This window comes from Dermacentor silvarum, chromosome 1 (genome assembly GCF_013339745.2).
Source record: "Dermacentor silvarum isolate Dsil-2018 chromosome 1, BIME_Dsil_1.4, whole genome shotgun sequence".
Lineage (NCBI taxonomy): Eukaryota > Metazoa > Arthropoda > Arachnida > Ixodida > Ixodidae > Dermacentor > Dermacentor silvarum.
In genome coordinates, this window is record NC_051154.1 from 193,533,709 (window position 1) to 193,560,760 (window position 27,052).

The following is a 27,052-nucleotide window of genomic DNA, read 5'->3' on the forward strand; positions in this document are numbered from 1 at the left end:
GTGGTGCTCCCCCTGTTCTTCTGCCTCGTGTCCGTCTCTGAGCGCCTCGGCTGGCTGTCTGGCTCAGAAGCCACGACCCGGATCCCACAACGTAAGCACATCTTCCGAGATCTTATTATATATATATATATATATATATATATATATATATATATATACACTGCGGTTTCCGTTCTCGACCGAGGAAGGCAGATCGTTGATGTTGTACGCCTTACAAAGAATGCAAGAAACTGCGGAAAAGCTTTCTATCTTGATAATTTCTCTTATCGGATCATGATCTGCACATCACTCGCACTCAGTGTCGTCCTAGCAAAAACTTTACTCGGCTAACCGGAAACTTCGGCAGCTGCCCCTTTTCGCTCATAATACGGAATGTTCGGCGCGCTTCAACAAACGAACAAACCAACAAAAAACAAAGAGAAAGAAAGAAAGAAGAAAAGAAATCAGAAGCGGCCTTACTGGTCGCGGCGAGGAGAGTGTTGTCGACCGTGTGTACATGTCATGGACGAGTAATGCGCGACACCACTGACGGCGCACATAAACGCCGTCGCCGCCGCCGCGCTGTCGTCATCCGGGTTACGGGGAGAGCGGTTCAACCGCAACGAGAAGGTGCCGCGGAAGGCCAGCCTGAGTCGCCTTCGTCGGCGCCCGGTCTGCCCACGCGGCTCCCTCCTCGACTCAACGCCGCCGACGCGACGAAGGGGCGGTGCGCACGTTAGCACAGAAGTCAGCGCGAAGCGGCAAGGAGTAAGACACACCACTGCCCGTTCCTCCGGAACTCCGCGAGAGGCGGCCGTTGTTATAGCACGATGTCGCTGCTACCAGGCGAAGGAACAGCTGCGCGTCAGAGGCAGACGCGAGTCGTAGCCGCGCGATGATGGGACCCGGCGTCTGCGTCGCCTGACGCGGCTACCATCGATGAAGTTAGTGCCCGCTTGCTTAGGACGTGTGTGCACGCGTGGCTGCGTCTTCTGACTGCGTGTGTGTGCGGCAGTGTGTTGTGTGCTCTCGCGCGCATCCCGCTTTTGTGTTTGAACAGTATATACAACTGGACGGGACGTGTCGCCCACAACATCCCTAGCAGTATGGTGCCACTTCGGAGAGCAGTTCACAGCTGCTGCTGGCTTGTTGTCGTTTCGGCCCTGGCGATTCTGCCAGGTAAGTTTCGAACAGTTGTGGCACAGTGATGAGGAGGGGGTGGTCTCTCCTTTAGTCGAACGAAGTATACTTGCGGATTGTGTATTCTTGGAAGGAATGAGAGTGACCAGGCGGAGTGCGCTCGCCAGGGCAAGTGTACTACGAAGATTAAAGCGAAAAATATCGAATTAAAAAAAAAAAAGAGCGATGATTTCAAAAAAGGAAAAGGAAAAGCTGAAAAGAAAAAAGTAGACAAAGGGGAAGGGAAGACAGTTCCCTATTCCCCTTTGTCTGAGGATGGCACGCGTCTTCGTGGCAGCTGTGAAGGATGCATGTAAATGCACTTTTCTGCACACAAGCACTACTGAATGCGCGTAATCTAGCAAAACCGTGATTACATTCAGGGCCAGAGATATGTTGTTCACCGGACGCGCAGTTATCTGGACATGGATATTGCTTTTTGTAACGCGGAAAGTAGATCCAGTGATTTGTTACGTTTCTACATCACCGGTTTTTTAACACACTATCATTTGAGCTCAGACAGCCTGCTACACTTAGGCTCACCATACCTTTCGCCACATACTGATGTCCTTTTTCAGACAATCACTATACGCGGTCGTCAAACGTTGCCTCAAAAGAATCAATATCTCCATCTCCAGTTTGCCCTTGATTGCTTTTTTTGTTTTTATTTCTTTGCACACATTCGTTTCGCACCGTTACGTGTCACTGCTAAGCAAGGAGGTGAAACCATCGACTTGCGCAACGTTCAACTAAATCATTTACTCGGGTCGTAAAACGCAGTTTTCTTTACCATAAACTGTTACTTGGATGCCCTCTCGTCCCTCTTTCGTTTATTGAAGCGAAACGTTTTGTTGTCGTCACACCGCTTTGCTACATGCTTTTTGCGTCTAAGTGTCAAATTTGCGTAAGCGAGGTATTAAGGTATTTTTGCATACCGGTACCGTGTTGCCGGTATACCGCTACCGCCGCGACAACCTGTCAGCTATCAATATGTACTACATGCAGTGCGTGCACCTCCATGGCTGAGGCGGTGCGGATTAGCTAGAGCGGGTTGAAGCTGGCAGATTACTGAAGCACTGGGGCGGTAACTGCAGCGGTAAAGCACCCTACGGACGAAACCGTTTCAGAATTCAGCCTGCGTGCAGCTACGGTTTCGAACAGGAACAAGTGAGCAACGGGGAAACACGCAGCGCAGGTGATCGAGGAACAGAGCTATGGATTTGGCTATGCTTTGCAGCTTTCGTTCAGCAGTCTGCTGTCGGAAATGAAAAGGACGGTTTGATTAAGAAATATTACGTCGACACGCCAGCAAGCAACGCGGTGGCAGTGCCGTGGGTGGTTGATTGCCCTTCACGCCGCGGTGTATGATTGCTCCTGCGAACACTCTCAGAGGAGTGTGCATGTGGACCAGTGAACGTTGCAACCGCGCCTTGCTTCCCGCCTCCGACGCCCAATCTCACTCCCACTCTCTGCAGAGTGTGATACTTTCCACACTGGGAAATGCCTGGCTTATACTTATTGGGAAATCACATGTGGCGTACTCGGCGAATGCGAAATGGAGGAGCAAACCGTGCGGAAGATGCTGGAAGAGACAATTTGAAAAAAAAAAAAAAGCTTCGACGCGCGTTGTCCGAAGTGCGAGAGATAGCATATGAGAGAAAAGGCAGGAAGGTTTAATCGAAAGGGCATCTGGTTGATCGATAGCCCTACAAGAGGAAGAAGGGGAATCGGGGAAAGTAAGGATGAGAGAGACAGGAAGCGCGCATTCACGAACACTGCCGCGCATGCAGTGAAAAATATCGACACAAGCTTGTCGGAGTGTAAAAGCACAAACACGTCTTAATTACCTCGTGTATAAGGACGAGCGGCGAGGTCTGTCTGCAGATATATCTTCGAATCGAGCAGTGCTCGATTGTCCAGTCGTTCCAACGTGTTGGGGAAGGAGCGTTACCGCAAACCGAGGACGTGGCACGCAGCACTGTCAGCCAATCTATATATATGTGAATAAGCAATATACCAATACTGGGTGATCTACTTCAACGGAAACATATTTTTTATTGTTTTGTTTTAAAGAATAAGATTTCACCGGAGCGTGGATGCTTTCTTCAATATTCGTCCCATTAGCGCGGCGGACACTACGCCGAATAGCAGTCACAGCCTGATCGCTCATTAACTAATGCTATAGCTAAATAATTATTTTAATTACCGGTTTTGAGGTACATTTTGCGATGTATATATTGCAGGAGAGCACCGCGAGAGGCAAGGACAATTTGCGTGATCTTGAAAGCGCTATCATTTGTTCAGATATTCGTCGACAGAATTTTGCCTTCTTCTGCTCGATTCCGAAACAGGGCGCACGAGGAGCGCTGGAAGCACTGTCCACGTGATGCAATTGCCTCGTTTGGTTTCTTTACGTCAATTGGTCCACCGTCTGTGTACCTTTATGTAACAACCAGGGGTCTTTAAGGAAAATAAAGGGAAGTGAAAGTGAAATCTGTGCGCGTCTCTCTCTCTCTCTCTCTTTTTAATTATGGGGTTTTACGTGCCAAAACTACGACCTGATTATGAGGCACGCCGTAGTGGGGGACTCTGGAAATTTGGACCACCTGGGGTTCTTTAACGTGCACCTAAATCTAAGTACACGGGTGTTTTCGCATTTCGCCCCCATCGAAATGCGGCCGCCGTGGCCGGGATTCGATCCCGCGACCTCGTGCTCAGCAGCCTAACACCATAGCCACTGAGCAACCACGGCGGGTGTGCGCGTCTCTCGCGAAGCTCATCTGTTGGTGATCTATTATCGCTTGCGGTAGTGGCGCGAGGAGAGGTATTAGATGTCTGAGCGACTCATCACAGCGAGTCATTGTAACGCAGCGTCTAGAATAACGCTGGCAGAGCTTCTGGCGCTGTTTGTTTACCATGTTCTCGAATCGGAGCGAGAAAAAAGGGAAATAAAAAAAGTTTTTCAACCAATTTTTCGACGACAAATCACATTTTTATTATCGCGTAAATTGTTCCTGCCTCCCCCGGCGCCATCCTGCAATACTGCCATTGCAACATGGGCGTTGTAAAACCAGCAATTACCAAGTCAATTAACAAATTTAGTTAATTAGCGATTAGCCTGCAACGGCTACTAGACCATCCGCTGTCCGCCGCGCTTGTTAAGAAATCATCCTTGCATCAGGGGGGGGGGGGGTAATGTAATTCTGATTTCCTTTAAATGTTTCTATTAAAATATAGCACCCGGTAGATACCTTATTGAAAGCAATTCTTGGCCACAGTCGACGCAGAAGAGATGCCTGCCGTATCCCAGCTTGCCTAATGTGAGTGCACGTGCCAAAAGGCAAAGTTTCCTCACTGCGTCTTGTCCCTGAATAAGAAATTGTAAAGCAGTGGCCTTCCTCGTGTCCATGGTGATCGAGCAGCCTTGTGCGCGCGGTCATTGGCAACCAGTGACGCCACAGTGGCCAGGTAACCATCGCGAAAAATTTTCGAGGCGTTTCTTTTTTCTTTTTTTTTTTACGCGATGATACTGAAGTTGCACTATTTTACGCGTCAGCTGGTTGTGGCAGGACTGAGTGACTGTGCACCTTGTAAAACTACCTTTGAATAGCAAAGCATTTGCCTCTGGTACCATCGCCGAGGAAGCACATCGAATTCTCAAAGACAAAGTCATCCAGCCACATACAATCACGTGGTTCCCGGCACATCTCGAGCCCCAACTCGACTCCCTCGATCCCTAACCTCAATGACATCGCACACGTCCAAGCGCGCGAGCTAACCCTCCGCGCTGACTCCACTGCGAGTCGTGGCTCCGTCGATTCTAGACTCGTCGAGTTCCGTGACACTCTCTCCCCATTTAACGAGGTTATAAAACACTACTACCTTGGTAGGAGACTATACCCTCCCCCACACGGCACACTAACCAGACCTCAAGCTGTCACACTTCGCATGCTTCAACTACGCATGCTTCAGACGGGATCATATCCCATCCTGAATTTATTTCACTGCATCAGTCCAGACTGCTTTAGCCCAGACTGCCCTATAGCTGCGGACAACGTAGTACTTTAGACCACATGCTCTGGGGTTGCCCCTCGTTACAGAGGGGCCCGCATCGATGCACTGCAGATGAGTGGAGCTCTGCTCTTCGGAGCTCCGACCAGTCACGGCAATTTTGGGCTGTCCAGAGAGCCCACGATGCGGCGCTGGAGCTCGTTCTCCCCGTCCCGACGTGGGTGCGGCCCGCGGCTTCGTCGCCTCCCTGAGAGGGGGCAACGGAGCTTCTCAGGACCTTCATTAAAGTTCTTTGTCTGTCTGTCTGTTGAATAGCAAAACGCGGTCGATTTTTCGCGGAGGCTCTCTGTCGATGAGCTGAAGAGCACTGTGCAGAGACATGTTAAATTTCGACAGCGTCCTTATACTCATGTCATATGTATGAATACGATGATCGTTCAAAGCGGTACCTATAGCGGGAACGTGTACTTCGTCAAGCTGTTTCTAAGCAGCTTTTTGGCTTTTTCTTGATCCACCATTTCTTCCTTGGAGATGTAATAAAGATAGATTTCATTGATTTTATTGGATCTCTGTTGTTCCGAACTCAAAGGTGGAAAGCCAGCACTGCTGAGCGAAGCGTTCGCACAGTTGTCACCCCCTGAATGAAAACTCGCATCCGGATGCGGCTGCCTTTGTCAGTATTCTCAATGCGGATTAACCTCAACGTGTTTGACGACGACCGAGCGCCACATGAGAATGCACGCTTCACACAATTAGGTGATAAAACGCCCAGCATCATAGAGGTTGCGTCAAAGGGGAAATGCTCAACTGGGGGTTGCATGGGTGAATTCGGGAAACGCGCTGCATGAAGCGCCTATATAGTGAGCAGCGGTGACGCGCGCATACCTGACGCACGCTTTTGTCGACGCCGTTGTATCAAATAACCCCGCGCGCTAAGTAAGCACTTTACCAAGGTATACGTGAGGCGTGCGCTGTTGTCGGCCCGCTTGCTGCGTCCGGTATAACATTCTCCGCATTGCCGACGGATGTGCTACACGTTATTATAGCGAAGCTGTATATGACTAGGTTTTCATGTATTTTACGTGTTTGTGCGTCAACAAATAAAACGGTGAGCGTGGGTGAGCCGGAGATAGTGAAATGCCGGGCCGACCCGCAGTGGATGTGAAGCAGGCTTCAAGCACTCCGCCAATAATAATAATAATAATAATAATAATAATAATAATAATAATAATAATAATAATAATAATAATAATAATAATAATAATAATAATAATAATAATAATAATAAATGAAATAAATAAATCAAGATGCGTCGTTTCAAGTAGATGGGTACACTGGAATCGTTTGTGTACAGCACATAGACTCACGAGCAGGAGGCGTTGCCATATACGCAAAGGACAAAATGTATGTACATCCATACACCCTTGACTCGCAATAGGACAATACCACCGACTGTAGGGATGTCTGTGCCGTACAAATGAAAGACGGAATTGTGATGGCCACTGTTAAAAAAATTAAATTAAATTATGGGGTTTTACGTGCCGAAACCAGTTCTGATTATGAGGCACGCCGTAGTGGGGGACTCCGGAAATTTGGGCCACCTGGGGTTCTTTAACGTGCACCTAAATCTAAGTACACGGGTGTTTTCGCATTTCGCCCCCATCGAAATGCGGCCGCCGTGGCCGGGATTCGATCCCGCGACCTCGTGCTCAGCAGCCCAACACCATAGCCACTGAGCAACCACGGCGGGTGATGGCCACTGTGTATATACCTCCAGGCACACCCAAGTGTGATATCCAGAAGTTCACGACCACGCACTTTGCATGGGTCAGCCGTGATGACACTACCCCTGTGATCATCGTTGGGGACTTCAATGTGGTCATTTCAAAACCAGCGAAGAAGTGGTTCACTCAGCTTCTGCTAGAAGAGTTTGGTTTCAAGTGCCACACCAAGCCAAGTCACTCAACTACTCGACAACGGTCGTGTATAGATTTAACTTTGGCCAAGATTATGTATAAGGTTGTAACCGAACCAATCAGTGTATATCACAGTATTCACAAAGCTATCGTCACTACCATTACCAAATGATGAAAATAAATACATGGACCCTTGTCTAACAGTGTGTGTGATGGGCTACAGCTTCGCTGGTCATCCACCTTCGCTGAATGAAATGGCTCCTCATTTTTTCTTTTATCGATTGTTGTCCACGCGGCTATGTGCCGACGCTTAAAGCCCAAACCGCATTCACGCGATTTTGTGCGCGACGGCGACGAGCGACAGCTTCGAGCGACGAAACGGGCCGTCGCGCGAACAGATCGCTCGGTCTTTTCGCTCAATCGCTCGGTTCTAGAAATCTAGAATTCGTCGCTCGTCGCCCGGAAGTGCTATGAGCGACTAGCCAATAGCGCGAAGCCGGAACTGGATATACATCAGTCAAGCACTACCGATTGTCGCACGGAACGAGCAAACGACTAGATTTCGATACGTGCAAGGATAATAACGTAGTGCAAGACCTTTAGAAATATTTATGCTGCTCTTTACACTAAAACACATCAACTTAAATTAATAAAGCAAGCGTCACGCCAGTTTCGGCGAGTATTTGCTGCCCTCATACCGGCAACACCGGGGAGACGTCGCTCAAAGTCGTCGCTCGCATGCGGTACGACTTGTAGGCGACGAGCGACCGCGACAGCCATCTCCATCGCGTCGCTTGTCGCTGTCGCGCGAAAGATCGCGTGAATGCGGTTTATACTTAAAACTGCTGAAGACTGGTGGGTGACTGGCAATTCTGTTTTGGCCGTCGAACACGTAATATTTTTTATTGAAGGACCCGAAACGAGGCGCGACAGAAACCTATACCTGTGGCTGTGATGTTTGGTATGCGACAAAGAATGTCGCGATTAAAAAAGAAGGAAAAAAAAAAAAAACGACAACGGCAATACTGACTCAGGGAAGGCACAATAGCGCAAACTATGACCTTCACGTAAACATGGAAATCAATTTGTGTTTTAATTTTATGTGAATGTGTTAGTGTGAACCAACTATATAGCAGAATGAAGAGGTCTGATTCAGGCCTAAGTATCTTGTAGATACTTAGGTCTAAGTATCTTGTAGATACTTAGGCCTGAATCATCATCTTGTAGGTCATCTCAGGTCATCTTGTAGGACTACCCGCTAGTCACAGTAGCGTACCCAGGATCTCTGCCAGGGGGAGGGGGGGGGGGTTGACAGTTTGCCAATACCATCTAAATAGCACTAATTTCAATTTCTTCACGGGAAATTGTCAAAAAATGCGCTTTTTGTGAGTGTGCAGACGATTGCGCGTCTTACATCTTAGTTGCAGTACTCAAATGCGCAAGGAAAGAAAAGGGTTTAAACAAAAGAGGGGGGTTAAGTTGGCCTCAGGGGGGGGGTTACAACCCCCGACCCCCCCCCCCCCCCCCCCCCCCCGTCGGTGCGCCACTGGCTAGTCACATTACGTTATCAAAGCAGTTGAACAAGCTTTGATGGAAAGAAAGATACACTGCTGCTGCTCGTCTTTCGCGAAAAGTTAGCCCTGCCTACTAATGGTCATACAGTGAGTGGGAATGACGTCCTTTACCCGGCACCTCGGTCACTGTAATCGCAAGCGCTCATTTCGTGCAACTATGCGCTTTCATACATTTGCTTTGATGTTTTTAGCTTCATCAAATCGCGGCTTCTTATTTAAGGTTTACGGCGCTATACGCAACAGCAAATTTCAGGGTATCCGTGAAGTTAACTTTTTTTTTTTTTTTTTTTAGGATGTTCGATTGAGGTGGAACTGAAAAAAAAAAAAAAAAAAAAAAAAAAACAATGAACGTGCTCATCCAAAAGCCGACGTCAAGCACTGAGAAAGAACTCTGTATGGCTGGCTCGTTCGAAGTGACCTTATTGAAAGCGACAATGTCACGTTCAGCTTAAAGCTTTGTTTCATGTCCTCCACAAAATGACAGCGGTTGCGTTTTGTCTCGTTGCACGCTTGTGCTAGAAGTCAGACGTTACAACCTCCCAGAGTGACCTGGCTGCGCGCTATATATATGTGCTGTGTGCGAGCGCTTTCTCCTTCATCCTTTCGTGACTGTCCAGAAGGGTAACGACACTTTGCTTTAAGATGATTTCAAGCGGCTGCTACCTCAGTGCGAACTGTCCGAAAGCTATAGTTGAAAAAAAAAATATTCCAAATTCTGAGCTATTTCAATACAGGATAGAATCGAACTGCACGATATTGGAATCGTTGTTCTAAAGATGCCGATATTTGCAAGCTTCCTGATTTCAGGTGCTGCTACTTTTCTTAAACCAAGGCCAAATTTCGGGTGGTGTTGTTCGGGGTTGGAAGATTCCCCACACTATTTACATTGTACGTTTTTTTTTTAACCTAACGTCGCGGTGGCTTAGCGGCTATGGTGTTGCGCTGCTAAGCATGATGTCGCGGAATAGAATCCCGGCCGCGGCGGCCGCATTTCGTTGGAGTTGAAATGCAAAAACGCCCGTGTCCCGTGCATTGGGGGCACGTTAAAGATCCCCTGGTGGTCAAAATTAATCCGGAGTCCCTCACTACGGCGTGCCTTATAATCAAATCGTGGTTTTGGCACGTAAAACCCCAGAACTCAATTTGTTTTTCACTTCGAACACTTTTTTTTAATAACCCACAGAAGTTACTGGTATCATATCTCTACAGATTAATCATCTGCCCAGGCGGACAACATTTCCGAGAAAAAGCAAAGCAATTCATTCACTGAATTACAATGATTACTTCTTAAGTCACAAACGTTACGGCACATGTTTATATTGGAAAGCTGAAGGGAATCGTGATAAAAGTCCTGTTCCTTGTTTCCAATTTTCAAAACAGCCACGTGAACCGAAATATTTGGGGTCAAATTATTCGTTCGATTTTCCTGATTACGCAGGCAGCATAGCGAAGTGCGGCTCGCGGTGCAACCCCCCCCCCCCCCCCCCTTCCCCTGTGACGTATAAGGGTGCCGTGCAAAGAAGCTTGTCTGTACGGCGCGATACAGCGGTCTGTTTCGGCGCCGCTGCTTACGTGGCTCTGCATCCAATCGGCAGTTGCGCACTGCGCCAATAGGAATAAGATCGCGAAAAGAGCGAAGTGCGACGGCAGCTTGATTTTAAGCTGCGCTTTTGCGTCACGCGGGGGTTGAAGAGAGAGCCGCGTTTCGTGTGCCGCGCGCATAATCACGTAAATTTGACGTCACTTAATTCGGTCTACATGAAACGTAGAAACACGGAAACAGACTTTTATGACGGTTCCCTTCAACTTTCCTATATAAACACGTGCCGTTAAGTTGGTAACTAGGAAGGTAAATAATACAATTAGTTTCTTTAGTAAATGGATTGCTTTGGCTTTTCTTGCAGACGATGTCCGGCTGGGACCATAATTAATCTGTAGTGACGTAATTCGAGTAACTGTTGTAGGCTTTTCTAAAAAAAGTGTTCTAATTAAAAAAAAATTAGTTTTTCTCGAAGGGCGCGAAGCGCTGACAGCGATAGAAAGGTTTATATAGCGCTGTACCTGAACTCCTCGGACGGTGTTGTATAACTATACGCGGATACGACATACATGGGTGCGCCGGTACTTCTGGCACCCCTAAGTGCCTTAAAACGCAGTGTAGGGCCTGTGATGGGACAGTACGGGCGCCACTGCGCTGCCCGTGAAGAGCGGGGCCAGTGTAATTACATCGCTTTCAGATTGTGAGCATGCGCTAATATTGTTTCGCACTTTTGAATAATCTGAAAAGATTTAAGATAAAGGACGTGTGCTGTGAATGAAATTTTTCATGACTTTAGTTTGCGCGATGCAATTCTTAAGAAAGGGGGAAAAATCCGAGCCCGAATTGACAAAAACTTGTTACGCTAGAATTTATCGTAAGCAAGAATTTTAGCCAATCCGGATGCCAGACATATCATTAGCGAATGCGGTCAGCCAATGGCAAAGTGAACTTACGAAAGAAAAGCTTTGTGAGTCTGGCCCCTGAGGAATAATTCTGTCAAGAACATGACCAGTTATCACAACTTTATTTAAAACTAAATTCTGATGTTTTAGTGGAAAAACCAGGGTATGATTATGAGGCGCGTCTTCCTTAGGTACTCCGGCTTAATTTTGACCACCTGCGGTTCTTTAACGTGCCCTAAGGCGTTGTTGACACAGGCGTTGTTGCATTTCGCCTCCATCGAAATGCCGGCGCTGCTGCCAGGATATTCGTTCCCGCGCCCTCGGGCTTAGCAGCGCATGCAACGCCGAAGCCACTACGTCACTACGGTGGGTTATAGCAACTTTGGTGGTGGAGTAGTATAGCTTCTACCTTGCATATACGGCCTAGATAAACATATATACGGAACATCATGGCGACGGCGAAAATTCGCCTGGAGTGTCCATATATTTGCTATCCCAATGAAATAGACTGTTTAGGGCAAGGGAAGCGCGTCGCCAGCCGGTGCCGCCGATACTCTGCTTTAAGTTGCTTTCAGTCAATTTAGCGTTATCTTGTGCTCTAACACGAAACACGGGACTTGGGAAATAAATCGCACAGTGATCGCGTGCTATAGTGGCTGCACATGCAACGTAGACGCTCATTTGTTGACTCGCAGAACTATATTCGCCCGAGGAACAAAGAAAGGGCTTTTGCTGCCAGGATTTCTGAAGCACTTTTGGGGATATAAAAGCGAGTGACGTCGAAAACAGAAGCGACGAAGACGCGTCCACGGAGTTCGTCAATCAAAGAATGCACACCACCGCAACAGATTCTGACTTGTGGCCCCGCTGTTCGCTCCGCGAATTCACATATCCAGCTATAACTGTGCGGAAAAAACTAAAGAAAGTTAAAGGCACATTCATTTCTCGGTGGAATGCAGTCGACGAAAACCATACACGCGAATTAACGGAATATTAACTTCCAGAAAGGCACCGAACCGCCGACTGTTTGCCGACTGCGCGCTATAACGTAATCCACTCGGAACGGCCGCCCGCGTGGCGTCGTTGCATAAGGAAGCGCCGGGATGTCTCACGCTCTTTTTCACGGAGTCCACGCGTCGTCATGTCTCACCGTTTCGCGCTCGAAGAATATTTGTCTTGAACAAAGCCCCACGACCGCCGGCGCACGCAGCACGTTTGCCTTGTCCCAAGGCCGACCGCACATATAGAATAAAGAACCAACCGCACGCCGGCATGCCGCACTCACGGAGCTACTTGCGCCGCTTGCATATGAGCTCGCACCTCTCTTTGTACGCGGGGACGCTGTATAGGTTGGCGCCGCGCGTGTACGGGTCCACCGTGCACGAGGACGCGTACATTCTCACACACGCTGCGGTGGCTGCTGAGGCAAACAAAAACCCAAAAGCAAGGCGTACGCGCGAGAGAAATAAATTGGCTACTTTCCAGCGGGAGCAACGGCAAAATCTAACGAGCATTTGACATTGGAGCGCGATAGATCGAGGGGCTCGAACCTGAAAGTGCGATCAAAAATAAGAGAGAGAGAGAGAGAAAGGAGACTATCAGAACGACAGGGCTGATAATGGGACCGTATCAACTTGTCAGATGTAGTGATTGTTTCTTTATTTTTTGTTCTCCCTATTTTGCCTCGGCTAACGAGGAAACGATGAATGGCGCTAACGTTTGATAGGAAGTTTTCAGCGGGTAACGCACAAGTCCTTCCATCCACCGATCCGTTCCGGGCGTGTTATCATCGTCGAATAACGCGCGCGTCATGCAATTACGCTGTCGCGGTCGCGCTATTGCTCAGTACGTGTGCTGCAGAATGAGATAATTGGCATGCGAATGGTCGGTTACGGATGCGCCACTTCTGGCGCTGAATGAGCTCAGACACTCAATAAATAATTCGTTGGCGCTGCAACGGACACAGGTGTCTTTATAAGGCACTAGCGAGCGATGCCATATATATAACGAGGAAGCTCCATGAATTTGCACTTAATTAGAAAAGCGCCGTAAATACTTATTATTATTATTATTATTATTATTATTATTATTATTATTATTATTATTATTATTATTATTATTATTATATTATTATTATTATTATTATTATAGAGAGGACAGAACCTTTTTTTTGCTGGACATTCTTCTAGCATATTCGCCGCCAATTAGAGGTTTAAGTTAAAAGTAGAATTAGGAGAAAATTTGCGAAATATTTGTGTGTGTGTGTGTGTGTGTGTGTGTGTGTGTGTGTGTGTGTGTGTGTGTGTGTGTGTGTGTGCGTGTGGTGTGTGTGTGTCTGTTATCGCTATAGTTATACTTATCACACTAATATTAAAAACCGCTTCTCTACTGAATTAAGAAGTAGAGAAACAGCTCACTGCACCGAGTTATCAGATTACGTATATATGGCCTGTTTCAGCGACGATTGGCTCAGTGTGGCGCGACGGACGTGCACGTAGTTCATAATACAGTCGATTACTATATAGCGCAGGCAGGAAGAAAGATAAAGAACAGAGCTGAATGTGTCGTTTCGTGCCTTCATGTGTCCCTTTTCCTACGTGTACTATACCTGTAGATTGTCTCAGATTCGATACAAACGGACACTTTTTTACTGATCAAGCTTCATAGCAACGGCGGACATCAGAACTTGCGCCATAATCGGCTGTACGTTTTAATTAACATAGTTTCACTAATTAACATAATAATTAATTACTTTAGAAGGTATTTTGTAATTGCTAAATTGTAGTCAGTCGGTACTCAAAGGATATAGTAACATTAAGCTAGAAACTTGTGCGTTGCATCAGTTTCGAGAAATGTGTACTCGAAAAAAAGTAATCAAGTGAACGGAGCGGACGAACTGGTGAAACGTGAACACTGGCACGGAGAAGAGTACCCTATTTTGCTGCTCACTCACGACGTTAAAAACATGATACGAAAACTCTCAGTGAGAAGGTAACCTGCGGCATGGTTTCATGAAGAGGCCAGAAGATCCATTCTGTATATGCCGTAGACACTGAACTGAAGTTTTGCGTATATGTGTGAAGTTGGCGCGAAGTTTAGAAACCTTGTTTCAGAGCTTTCGCCTTGGTGTGACCTATGATATGCACTTTCTTTCTAAAAAGTCATCGTGCAAGCTCCGCGTCGTGTGCGTGTGAAGAGGCCGACGAGGACGTAGTCCACGTGTTGCTGGACTGTCATCTTTATGCTCAGCAAAGAAGACATCCAGTTACGCTACAAACCTGTCGGGCGCCGTGCAATCATCAATTGTCACTTCACTTGGCACGATACTTCGATCATGGCCAGTTAGTGGCCTTGAATTGACAGCTTTCATTGCAATGAAATACTTCTATTTGTTGTGACATGCATGAGCTCGAACTATTATAGACAATTACTGGGACCATATAGCTTACAGGTGACGCGGACAAGGAAAAACGACAAGCACGGGCGCTGACTGTCAACTCGCAATAACTGTATCAAACCAACCATCCCGAAGGTTTCCTAACCCAATCTTTCATAGCCACTGCGCACAATTTGGAAGACACATGGACTTTCGATCACCAAATATATACTCATTCTCCGGAAGGCTTCAAGACCACCCCTATAGCGATGACCTGTGATGGATGACATATTTGCTATTCTGCTACGCGCACGCACGCACGTTCACGCACGCGCGTGACAGGGAGAGTGAATGCTGCTGATGAAAACGTTTTAAGATTGGCTCAACGGCCGAAATCCCGCATTTATCGCGGCTGAAAGACGCGCTTCTCATGAGCGGCAGCAGGCGTGCGTGCCTCTCGCGCGCACCTGTTTACCTCGGTCGGTGGATGTTAAGCGAGTGAGTCATTCATAAGTGGTAACGCCAGCCACACGCAGGGGAGCGAAAGATGTATGGAAGGGCAGAGAGCATAGTCGAGTCGGAAATGAAACTCCATGTGGCCGCTTTCTTGCCTCCCGCCGAGTCAAGGCTCTGTAGGCAACGCACGTACTCAATATGCAACGGAGCATCGATTAATTCCCGTCTTAGGTGCTGCCTGACGTGGGAACGACTTACGGGAATGCCTGTCGCGCTTTGGCAGGCTCTGCGCACACTTGGGCAGCGCACAGACAGATTGCGCAAGCGTTGTTACCCGCGTCGTTACCATTAATATCTCAGCGGCGCTAGTAAAAACACGCGGCTATCTTGCGCTTTCGTTCGAGTCATATTTACGCTTGACTTAAGCGAGCGTCGAGTGCTCGTTGAGGGAAAACTATCGAATCAGCTCGTTGCGCAAAAGTGCTTTGACCCGTCCGCACGCCAAGCCGGGTTTAACGTATGTTCCGATTACCTATAGGATATTGTATGCAGAAGTGATGCCTTTGTGTGAAGGTCTCGCCGCCCATTTAAATCAATCTCTCGGCGACGTCTGCACCGATCAGCTGAGGTCATGTGGGTGCGTGCCCGATTATTCCATAGGTCTCCATCTATACCAAACATCCAGCACCAAACCTCGCCGCATAGCCACATTTACATCAGTACGACAGTAGCTCATCACATTAATGCGAGCGGAAATCATGCGATAAAATGGCTCATATATAGCAATGATGCATCGGAGGAAAGCAGATCGAGAGGGAGCTCGTAATCGGCACTCAGTGAAGCCCTCCCGTAGTTCAGCTATGCCTATCGGTGCCACTATTTCGCAACGTTCGGTTTCCTGTATTTGAACAAGTAGGTTAAAACGCTTACACGTAATAAGGGGAAATGCTTTGTGACTGCTGCAGACGCATCGCGGTTGTGGCGTTTGCTGAAGAAACATTTTGATGAGCAGTTCGCACAACTTCTAAAGCGATCTGTGTGCGAGTGAAAGCAAGCAATAGAAAGCAAGCTGACAAGTGATAGCTCAATGGCCACTGTTGTGCATGGGGAACCAGCACTGGCCAGGCGGCGCTACGGCAGTTTAATGTACAACCAAAGTTTGACGTTTTCCATGATAACAGGCGCGCGCCTGGATCAACATTTGCCTTTAGCCCAGCTCGTCCAGCCAAGCTAAATACAGTTTTTTTTAGCTGCAACAAATATTTTTTTACATTGCCTGTGGCAAATAGCACAATTCTAACCCTTGATCGAAATTACTCGATGAGGGTGCCATTACTTATACGAGAAATCTTAATGATTAATTGAATAATAATTAACACAAGTACGCTAATTAACGTTTTAATTAAATACATTAGGTCACATATTTCAATCTACGAATTGTAGCTGGTAAGTTTGGAAGGCGTATGCGTCTAGGAACGAATTCTGAGAATTACACTGGTTTCGAGATATATATGCGCCGTGAAAGCTGCGATAAAAATGCACTGTAGTTCCACTTACTACTTTAAGAAAACGGCTGTTTAATACATTGAAGCGCAAAAGTAATTGGAATGCCAAGGCATTTCGTCGGACATATTGAAAATTAAAATCTCGAAACTGGTGACGTCCTGAGAATTCGCTCCAAGTGGATACGTCTTGCGAAATCACCGGGTACAATTCGTAGATTGAAATATGTGCTGTAAAATAAGTGCCTCGAGCGGCCGGTCGCGCGGCAATTCTGCGTGTATTCGCGGGCTTCTTTCACACTCGGAAAAACGCATTTATGTAGCACGTATTGAACAACGGAAAGCTGTATCGGGAGTTTTTCATGTTGCTCTACCATTTTCTCATTGACACTTTGATAATTAGGACAGTACTTCTCGAGTTAGATAATTAATTAAAATTAGCTAATTAAATCTCAGTAACGATAAATTTACTGGAGGCTACTCCACTGTACTGGAAACAATACGCACTAGGTGTGCTTCGCGTAACGCCGTTCCTCTTTTTTTTTTTTTTACATCGTGCTGCGTGATAGCTGGGACACCCTGTCAATTATAGTGATCATTTTTAAGTTTTATGGAATTTTTAAAAATCGGCTGTGGCAGATTAGCATAATTCTTGTATTGGAGTTGGGTTATTCAATGATGCGGACATTACTAGCACGAGAAATCGAAACACCTATTCAACTATTTAAATAAATAAAAATAATAACTAATTGACAAAAATGCACTAATTAACTTCCTAATTAATTACTTTGTGGCACATATTGCAATTCACGAATTGTAGCCGGTGAGCTTGCAAGACGTATCCACTTGAAATGAATTTCCAGGATGACACCAGTTTCGAGATATCATTTCCCAAAGTGTGGAACGAAATACATGGGCATTCCAGTTACTTTGGTGATTCAATGCATAAAACAGCGCCGGTATTTTGTGGCGATGCCTTTCCGGTGCTAATGCCTTTTCGCACTTTGTCAGTGGTCAGAGCGATGGTCCGCTCGCGTTATCAACGCGATCAGCCGGCCGTGAGCGGTGGATGATAAGACTAGCATAGAATAAATCATAAGGCATCGCTACAAAATACCGGCCCAGTGTTTTGTTAAAAAACTAAGTGGAACAACAATGCATTGCTACGGCAAGTTTGATGGCGCATATCTCCAATTAAGCTGGCGTCATTCTGGAAGTTCATTCCAAGTACAAGCTCACCGGCTACAATTCGTAAATTGCAATATGTGCAGTAAAGTAAATAATTAAAAAATAATTTGCGACTTTTTGTTAATTAGTTCAATATGTGTATCGATTTCTCGTGTAAGTAATGTCCGCCTCTCTGGGTAATCCAGCTCAAGGACTAGAATTATGTTACTTTCAACAGGCTATTTTTAAATATTCCATAAAAGATAAAAATGATTAACCTATATATATATATATATATATATATATATATAAGAGTCAGATCACCAGCTAGGTGCCATTGCGTTTGCATTGAAGCAGTAAAAGTATGTGCATCTGAGGTCGTATACGCGTGTCCTTACTAGCGTTTAAGAAGCCCACGGCCGTGCAATACTGCGCTCAACAGAATGGCAAACTGTCAAAACCCCCGCGACCATTGCCGTGGAACCTAAGCAACGCTTTTCCCCGCGGGGCAGCGGACCGTTAAAGATGCGTGGGATAGTTCGGTTTCTCCCAGGCTCTCGTTGTTTGCTCTCTTCCTTAAGTCCCGGAGATGGAGTTGCCGTCAGCGGATCGCCAAGTAAACAGCGCGCGTCAGGTGTGAACAGCCTGACGTGTATACCGTGGGGCAAGTTAGAGCTCATGCACCCGCGTGTGTACATGCGTGCTCGTCGTGCTCGCCGAGATCCTTCATCGTCGCCGTTGACAGGCCGGCCCCGCGTATGCGCACCCACGCGCTGTCGCCTTTTCGCAGACGTGGTGCTTCTCTGTACACACGGGCTGCAGCAGGTCGCCAACTCGTTGCACCACTCGCTGACCGGTCATTAGGAGCATGGGCGCACCTTCCGAATCTTCGTCGTCGCGTGCTCTGTGGGAGGTGGCTGGTGCGGACGGAGCCTCCGTTCATTTTTCCATGCGTAAACAGGAGACGGTCACGACAAGGACTTCTGGGAGCCGAGAGGGGAGTGCGATCGACCGACCCAGTCGGTCAACAACGAACCGCAAAGCCACTGCCGACCAACAGAAGGTGTTCTCCTATCACTTAATTTCTGCAGGCTTTCATTGGTAATTTCAATAGCACGAATCTATTGGGCCTATTGTTGCTCTTGTGTGACAGGTTTTCACGGAAAAAGGATACAAATTTTCCCAAGCACCACGAGGCCATTTTGTAGGCGTCGGGGGGGGGGGGGGGGGGGGGGTTATAGATGCTGGAAAACAAGTTCCTATTGTTTGTGGAAGAGCCATAGTTCGTTCTGGAAGAGGGACTCCCAGCAGGTGCATTCTTATCTTTCGCATCAACATGCGCTTTTATCCCACAGTTCTCCTCGAATGCGGCTGCACGGAGGAACGCTGCTGCGGATATATTTATAACCTCCTTGGCCAGGCACAATTCACCAGTGACACACAGGCTCGTAACAATTGCAGCCTGCCCCATAATTGTCGGGTGTACGGTCATAATAAAGAGCCTCTCTATACTCCGTAGAAAATCCCAAATTTCATCGCACCTTGGTTTTCAGCCTGACTGTGAGATGCATTACATGACTAAGGACATTAAGCGCAACACAAGTGCGCACTTTGCCGTTTGATTTTGTACTGCTTGGCTTGCGGAGTTCACCTTCACACACGCACACACGCAAACAAGAAAAAGAAATGTAGAAGGGAAAAGAGAAAGCAGGAATAAAATGTCACGCAAATTTAAGTTAATCACACTACCAGAGCAGGATATTTCTGCAACACACGAGCATCCAACGAGCATCTGCACGTACAGGCTACGATACGTCAGTACACGAAAAGAAAATTCGGCAGACACACTTAAGACTGATTACGTGTGGAAATGCGAAAGCATTCGGAACGTCATGACATCGGAACGTCATGAACGTGCTAATTTTATACACTCATGACTTGGCGCCACCTCTTCCTCATTGTCTGCGCCGTCACGTGCCCAATGACGCACGCACTACGCTACATCTTTAGTCAGCCAGATGGCTGCGAAGGGACGTGTGCAGTCACGCACGCACTAGGCACACCTTTAGTAAGCCAGAACCACGTGGAGCCGCCGTGGTGTCGGGGAAGCGTGCTCATCTCACACACCGCAGGCCCGGGTTCGACTCCCACCCAGAACGACGTGCAGCAAATTTTCTTTTCAAGCCATTAATTTAATTTGTTTACAGGAACCTTCCTCAGAAATTTGACGTCAATCCGAGAATTTCTTGATGTGTTTTTAATCTTTGCGGTGTTGGTCATTTCTGGTACGACCTTTCGGTCACGCCGACGCCGATGGGTGTTCTTGTAATTTTGCATGTAATGCTTTCGCGTTAATACCGAAGATAACTTTGTACAGAGCGCCCAATAAAAGCGCATCGTTACAGATACATTACACGAAGTCCCAGTGGCCGTTTTACTAAAATTGGGTAGGCTCCATCAGGGACGCAACCCCACTTGGGTGCGTACCGTCTTGTGCGTATTGCAGACAGTGTATGGACACTGGTATATAGGCGCAAGTTGGAATCAGCTAGCGCAAGACAGGGGTAATTGGAGGTCGCAGGGAGAAGCCTTCGTCCTGCAGTGGACATAAATATACGCTGATGATTATGATGTAGGTACAACAATGACGTAACCGAATACAGAAGTTATATTTATTCACGCATTGGAAAGGTCGGATGCCTAACTTCTATTACAGCTTGGTGAGGGGGGTCTAACGGTCTTATTTTGCAATCGTGATCACTCCCTATTCGTAGTGGACCCTTTTGTATTGCAAAAGGTGTTTGGTGAAGACATGACCTCCCTATATACTGGTGGCGCCCGACATTGCCCTGCAACGCTTGAGCCCGCCGCACTCGTGCAGGCTTGTGGCTAGTGCGATTGCGCTTCCTGTATGGAGACGCACACGTTCCGCGGCTGCGGTCAAAGTCGTGGAATATCCCTTTGTCTTGCTGCCTGAGCCTCGTCACGCCATTTCTGGACCGTATGTGTCGAACGCAGCGGGAAATTTCTCCAACAAATTGCACACTTGTATAGGCCTTATAACTGCTTACGAGCACCAGCTTGAGTTTGATAGATTATGCCTATACTATGGCGTTGTGAGTTCTCCCACAAACGACCACTCCTGCTCGGATGGACAAACGTACTGCCGATCTAGGCCTCTCTGAACGCCGCGCGTAACGCTTAATTCAGCTCTGATTGCGTCATGCGTGGCGCGACAACAGCGCCATCTGCGCACACGCCACATACATGATCGAGTAATGGCTTATTTCTTCTACCCAACGATACCAAAGTAAAGCGAATGACGTCTATTCACGCATTAGAAAGCTTACACGCTTAAGTTATCATTCATCTGCATACATATCTAGTGGCGGTCCTATACCGGGCGTCCCACGAAACTTGAGTCGAACTTTTAAAGATATGCAAATGCCACGTAGCTGGACAGAACCAAGATCATGTTGTTGGCCGTCGCTGGAGATAGGTACTCACGCTGTTTTTTTTTGCATCCGGTCTAAATACACAATTAGTCTTAATCATATAATAAACTTCTCAAATATTACAATTGGATTAAAAGTGCCAATGAGAAAATTGTAGAAACAACTTGAAAAACTCCCGATACAGCTTTCTGTTGCTGAATACGTGCTGCATAAAAATTTTTTCCGAGCGTGAAAGAAGCCCGCAAAGTGCCTATAGAGCGGCCAGTCGCACGGCAATTTTGCGTGTATTCGCGGGCTTCTTTCGTGTCACTTTACATAGTACAAATATCGTTAGATTCATTGATAAGCCGATATAAGACGCAATCATCAGAGAAAGTGTAATCGAACAGTTCATTCCGGCAGGCGACCATTAATATAAATAAAAGACAACAAGGGTTCTCAACCATATCTGCCACTCACGAGATCACACTGACACTGACGAAGAATCAAAACGATTAGCATGCACGTATTGAGAACAGTTAACAAGAAGCACTGTATTCGACCTAAAATATTACGATCTATTTTCAGTTCAGACATAGATTTTAAATGAAGGACATTATGTGAGACGGTATCGAATGCCTTCGCGAAGTTCAAGAATATGCTGTCTATAATTATTTTCTTAACAACTGCTGCGAAGAAGTCGATATTAAAGGAAATTATTTGAGTATCGAAAAAAAAAAAAACTTCCTAAAGCTACGCTGACGTGAAGAAAAAAAAAACGAGTTGGGCTCAAGAAAAAGACCTGAGGTTGAAATATATACATTATGCTCAAAAAGTTTGCAGGGTATACTTGTTAATGATATTGGTCTGTAGAGAAGGAGCGAGTGTGAGTTACCTGATTTATGCGACGCACTTCGTAATTGTGCGAGGTTTTGCGAGTCACGCAGACTTTGAGAGTGTTGGCGTCTGTATTTCGGAGGCCCCAGCAGGCAATACTCTAGCGGGCCAAGTTGCGCCTATCGCAAAGTAAGTTGTTATTGAGGAAGTGTCAGTGTCGATTCCACTGAGACAGCCTGTTGTAGTTGCAGCCAATGAGTTCAGCATCGCGGAAAACACTGAAGTCTGCTGACGGATTTTTTTTATGTCTGTAAAATGTAGGCAAATAAATGTTCACTTTAAAACCTGGTCATTAAGAGGGAGCTTTAGCTCGGGGGGCTATTCCGAATCCTCTATTCAAACACGTGTACTACTACTGGGCCGATTTGAATGAAATTTGTTGCATTTTAGAGATAAAATTAAATCGTACCAACTGTGGGGAGCAAATTTTTGATTTACACCCCCATATTTTTGATAAAAATTGCCGGATGTCCGTAATTAAAAAAAAAGGATTATGCAGAAAGTTGACAAATCCATAACCTATGCCAAAAACAGATATCGCGATTCTCTAAACTGCACCGTCAATCAGTAGCGCACCCAAGATCTCTGCCAGGGGGGGGATTGACAGTTTGCCAATACCAACTAAACAGCACTAATTTCGATTTCTTCACGGGAAATTGTCAAAAAATGCGCTTTTTACGAGTGTGCAGACGATTGCGCGTCTTACATATTAGTTGCAGTACTCAAATGCGTAAGGAAAGAAAAGGGGTTAAACAAAAGGGGGGGTTAAGTCGGCCGGGGGGGTTACAACCCCCGAATCCCCCCCCCGTCGGTGCGCCACTGCCGTCAATGCACCTAAAGCGGACAAATTTAATACACACAATACGGCTCCATTTCAATACAGCTCAAATTCAATACAGCTTACATGAAATTGTAGCCGTGTTTACGAGTGTTTTGGAAACGTCCTACTCACAAATCAGTGGTGTATTCTAGATTGCTGTATAATGCATCACTTTTTTCAGCTTTCGTTGGCTTAATAGGTGCACTTTATAGAATTGTGATAGTGTTATTTGCTGCTGAGTTACACAATTGAAAACGTTAAATTTTTGATGTCGTTTTTATTTTGCAACGTTCAACAACCTTTCAATCTCTCAACAATCTGCTTCGTACAAACACTAGATTCTAACAAATTTTGAACTAGATTTTAATGCAGGGAAAGCAACACATGGGAACAAAGTGTTAATTAGCGAAGTTAAATGAGTTTCTGGGGAAGTTAGGAAATGAATTAAGAAGGAGCCTCCACACAGGAGACGATGAAGAGACACGATTACTACTGACAGGATGAGTTTGTCGTAGTAGTATGACACGTGGTAGCGAAACAGCTGAACTAAACCGGATGTTCCCAATTCGTGGGAAGGACAGGCATGAGAACCGCTATAGATATCCGCTATAATGGCAACACTGCACATCACACATTCTCCTCTCACGTTTCTTTCGAGCAGAACTGACGAGGCGATCGCTTTGCGGTGGAAAGCTCCATCGCCTCCGCAATTTGCGACTGCTCCCGTTGCCTTGTCGCCCCGAGGGATCGCACGGGAGCGATATTGCAGTTATCCTTGAGCATCGAAGGCTCTGACACGCGCTGCACAGGAGCCATTCAGCTGCTTTGAGGCTCGAAAAACTTTAAAGCGTCTCTCTACGGGCGTTTGTAATGTTGAACAACCAAACGCGTGATCGCAATCTCCTGGTCCCGAACGGAAGTGGCGAATCGTGCGCGAGGAGTAATGGCCGTACGTGCCAGAAAAGGCGTCTGCACCGTGAGCTTACTTTGTCTCGCTTGCCTTGCAGCACAATTGGAGCGTAACGGGTGGCATTGGTAGCGGACACCGCTGATTGGGCAGTAAGTGCGCGTGCAGCGTTCGGGTTAGCGTTAACGGCTCGGCTCGGCTTCCGTGGCGCAGGCGCCTATATCGACGACTATAGTTTTGCGCTTTCGCAATGCTACCGCAACGCTCCACTGTGTGGGCGGGTGGTCGCCGCCAGCCTTTATAGCATTGGGTCGCAGAAATCTCACTCCTGCAAGGCACGGATGGATTTTGCACCCGAAGGAGCAACGTAGAGGATACAAGCAGATGGCCCGATAGGGTAACGCATTACGCGCTGTTTCTATGCTCGGCAGGGGTGCGCTCTCGCAGTGCGTGGGCGCGCGCTTTTCGGAGAGCTGCGCTCCAAATGGGCGCGTGGGAGACGCGGGGCGCCGCCGCTTGTGCCTCTCGGCGAAAAGCACTTCGTGCGACGGCGGCGATAACGAAGCCGAGCTGCGAACGGCCGCTGCGCGCTCTCTCAACAGCTATACAGCGCTCATGCAGCGACCGTATACGCGTTACGTGCTCAGAGAATTTTCCAGAAGGCTGTCACAGCAAGCAGGTGGCAAGAGCACACTGGATCGACACGTAAACGTGAGCGTGAAAATGAAAAAAAAAAAAAAGGAATTGTAAAAGTCAAGCAAATGAAAGCAAATTCTGTTGTCTTTCTCAAAAAAAAAAAAAAAGTGAGATTGACAGGAGGAAGAGCTCATGCCTTAAGAATTTAATTAACAGGTGTCGCCCCGTCAATTTTTAATATTTGATAGTTTAGTTTGCAGGCCGTATGAATTGTGTACTACAACACGTGGGCAGTGATGCCTATAGCTGAGAGTTATGCTCTCGAGTCGTGAACTTGTGTTCATTCAAACCCACTGTGGTGGCTCAGGGGTATCGTGTTATTATGCTGAACGTGGAATAGCGGGTTCGATTACCGATCGCGGAAGCCGCATTCCGATTGGGGGCGGAGAACAAAAAACGCTCGTGTACCGTGCTCCGAGTACATGTGCAGCACGGGCATGTTAAACCCCATAATTGATTTAGTCTGGCTCACTCGATAATACGTCGCTCGATGAAATATCCTAATGCACGCGAGGAGACAAAGTTGCTCACTAATGTATAAGCAATCGTTACCTCGGTAGACTTGTCGACGGGCGACAATCAGTGCAACTGCACATTCGTTCTAACAGGCCGTTGTTTCTTTCATGGTGTTTGAGCCGTACTCAAGTACGTACCTCACAATTCCAGGTCTTCGGAAAATGTCGCGCCTATACCAACGCATGCACTCAAACAATTCACTTTGACAACAACTCATATGCTATGTGCCGTTCATTGATACAAAGAGCCCTTGTAAATGGACCACGTTTTGGGACTCAACGCAGGGTTTATAAGTCATGTATGCCGTCGGTTCTCGGACATAGAACTCATGACAAGTTGACGTGCGAAATTGTGGAACATCGCTACGAGACGAAAAAAAAGAAAAGAAAAGGTCACGAATTTTTTGCTGTAATTGGTATCGGCCCATTGCGATTACTAAATGATTACGCAGACAAGGCTGCTGGAGAACCACATGAAGACCACTGCGTCCCGAATCCATCTTCTAGGAGAGGCGCTGCAAGACAGCCTCACCGCCTGGCACGTGCACTCTCGTCGGCAGACTGGAATACCATGCTCAAACATAAGGTGCGCTAGACTGCAGCTTCGTTGCTACTCCGACCTCCGCCAGGACTTAACGAGCCATCGCTTCCGTGTCGGCTGTGCTTAGCAGTAGTCTTCACAAAGACTTACACAACACTAATTCGTAGGACGGACAGTGCGGCGTGCGATGCCTGTGGCTGAGAGAGGAGAACATCGACCCACTAATTGTGCCATTGTGTCCTCAACATTATTGTCGAATACAATTACTCGTCGGTGCATTGAGATGACTGGACGGTCGTCCACTGTCCGTACTAATTTACGTTACTGGAACAGCATCCTCAACTCTCGTCGGCCCAAAAAGCAGTGAAGCACGTTCGAGCTTTTTTGGAACAAATGTGCTGGTGCTTTGACTGTGCGGTGCTATCCGCATGCGTGCACGCAATTACCGCGTCTTTTTCATTCTCAGTCTTTCTATTCCATTTTCCCCCTTTCTGAGCATAGGGTTCCCAACCAGACGCCTTTCCGGTCAAGAATCCTGCCTTCTCTTTCGACTAGCGATGTAGCCAGCGCAACCAAGCTGCGTCAGATGGTCCTTCGGTCGATACGCGAAAACAAACATAACGTTTCTCGGTAGAAACGCATGACGGGCATGTTGAAATGCGCGCCCACGATCACCAGACGAAACGACAAACCCAACACCGCGCGCACGTTATGAGTGTTCTCCGAAATCCTCAGAAGCCCGTGATACGACGGTTCGCAATACTTTCTTGCGTTGAGAAAAAAAAACAACAACCCACTAAAGAAATAAATTAAATTATTGGGTTTAAAGCCTCAAATCAACGCACAGGCCATGCGAGATGCCCTATAGTGGAGGAGCTTCGGTTAATTTCTATCAAGTGGTGTTTTTTAAAGTGCACCTAAATCTGAGCACACGAAACTTCTTGCATTCTTTTCCGCCCTCATAGAAACGTGGCGGCCGAGGCCAGGAAACGAACGCGCGACCACGTGCTCATCAGCAGAACGTCGCGTTGACAGCGGACAACCGAGGCTGGTGCTTGCGTTGCTCCGAACAAAGACCCATAGCTGCAAATGCTGTGGATGTCATACGCGAATCAACTTTGTCACGGGCTTAACAGGAGGCTTTAGCGCGGGTCCAACTCCAATTACCCTATTCAAATGCGTGTAAAATGCCGAACGGCTTTTATGAGACAACCGCTTGTCGGATTTGAATTAAATTTGGTGAATTTCGGAGAAAAATTTCAATTCTATATAGTGATTACAGGAAGCAGACAGTCGCTTCATTGCCCTAAATTTTTTACGAAAATTTGCGAAAATTGGTCAGTTTCAGAAAAATTGAAGCACGAAGTTTACAAATCCGTAACTCTGCACCAATAACAGGTATAACAGTTCTGTAAATTACGCGCATCTAAAGCGGCCAACTTTGGTATACAAATTTACACCTTGCACCAAATTGTTGCAATGTTTAGGAGGGTTTTGCAAACTTCCTACTCACAAATTAGTGTTATATTCTAAAGTGGTGTATAATGCGTCAATTTTGTCCCCTTTAGATGTATTATTATGTGTTGTTTACATACTTGACAAATAATTGTGATTTAATTTTTGATTACCGAGCTACAAAG

The 27,052-nt window shown here is 46.8% G+C and overlaps 1 protein-coding gene across 2 annotated transcripts in view; it reads left to right on the forward strand.

The window, feature by feature from the left end:
• The first annotated feature begins 591 nt into the window (after window positions 1–591).
• LOC119436586 (tyrosine kinase receptor Cad96Ca) overlaps window positions 592–27,052 on the forward strand; it is a 63,046-nt gene continuing 36,585 nt past the window's right edge. Inside the window, exon 1 of one of the 2 annotated variants that reach the window (XM_037703474.2) lies at window positions 592–1,158. In XM_037703474.2, the coding sequence (XP_037559402.1) occupies window positions 1,086–1,158 (73 nt within the window). In that variant the 5' untranslated portion in view covers window positions 592–1,085. The remainder of the gene's footprint in view (window positions 1,159–27,052) is intronic. The other variant, XM_037703475.2, reaches the window with a different exon arrangement.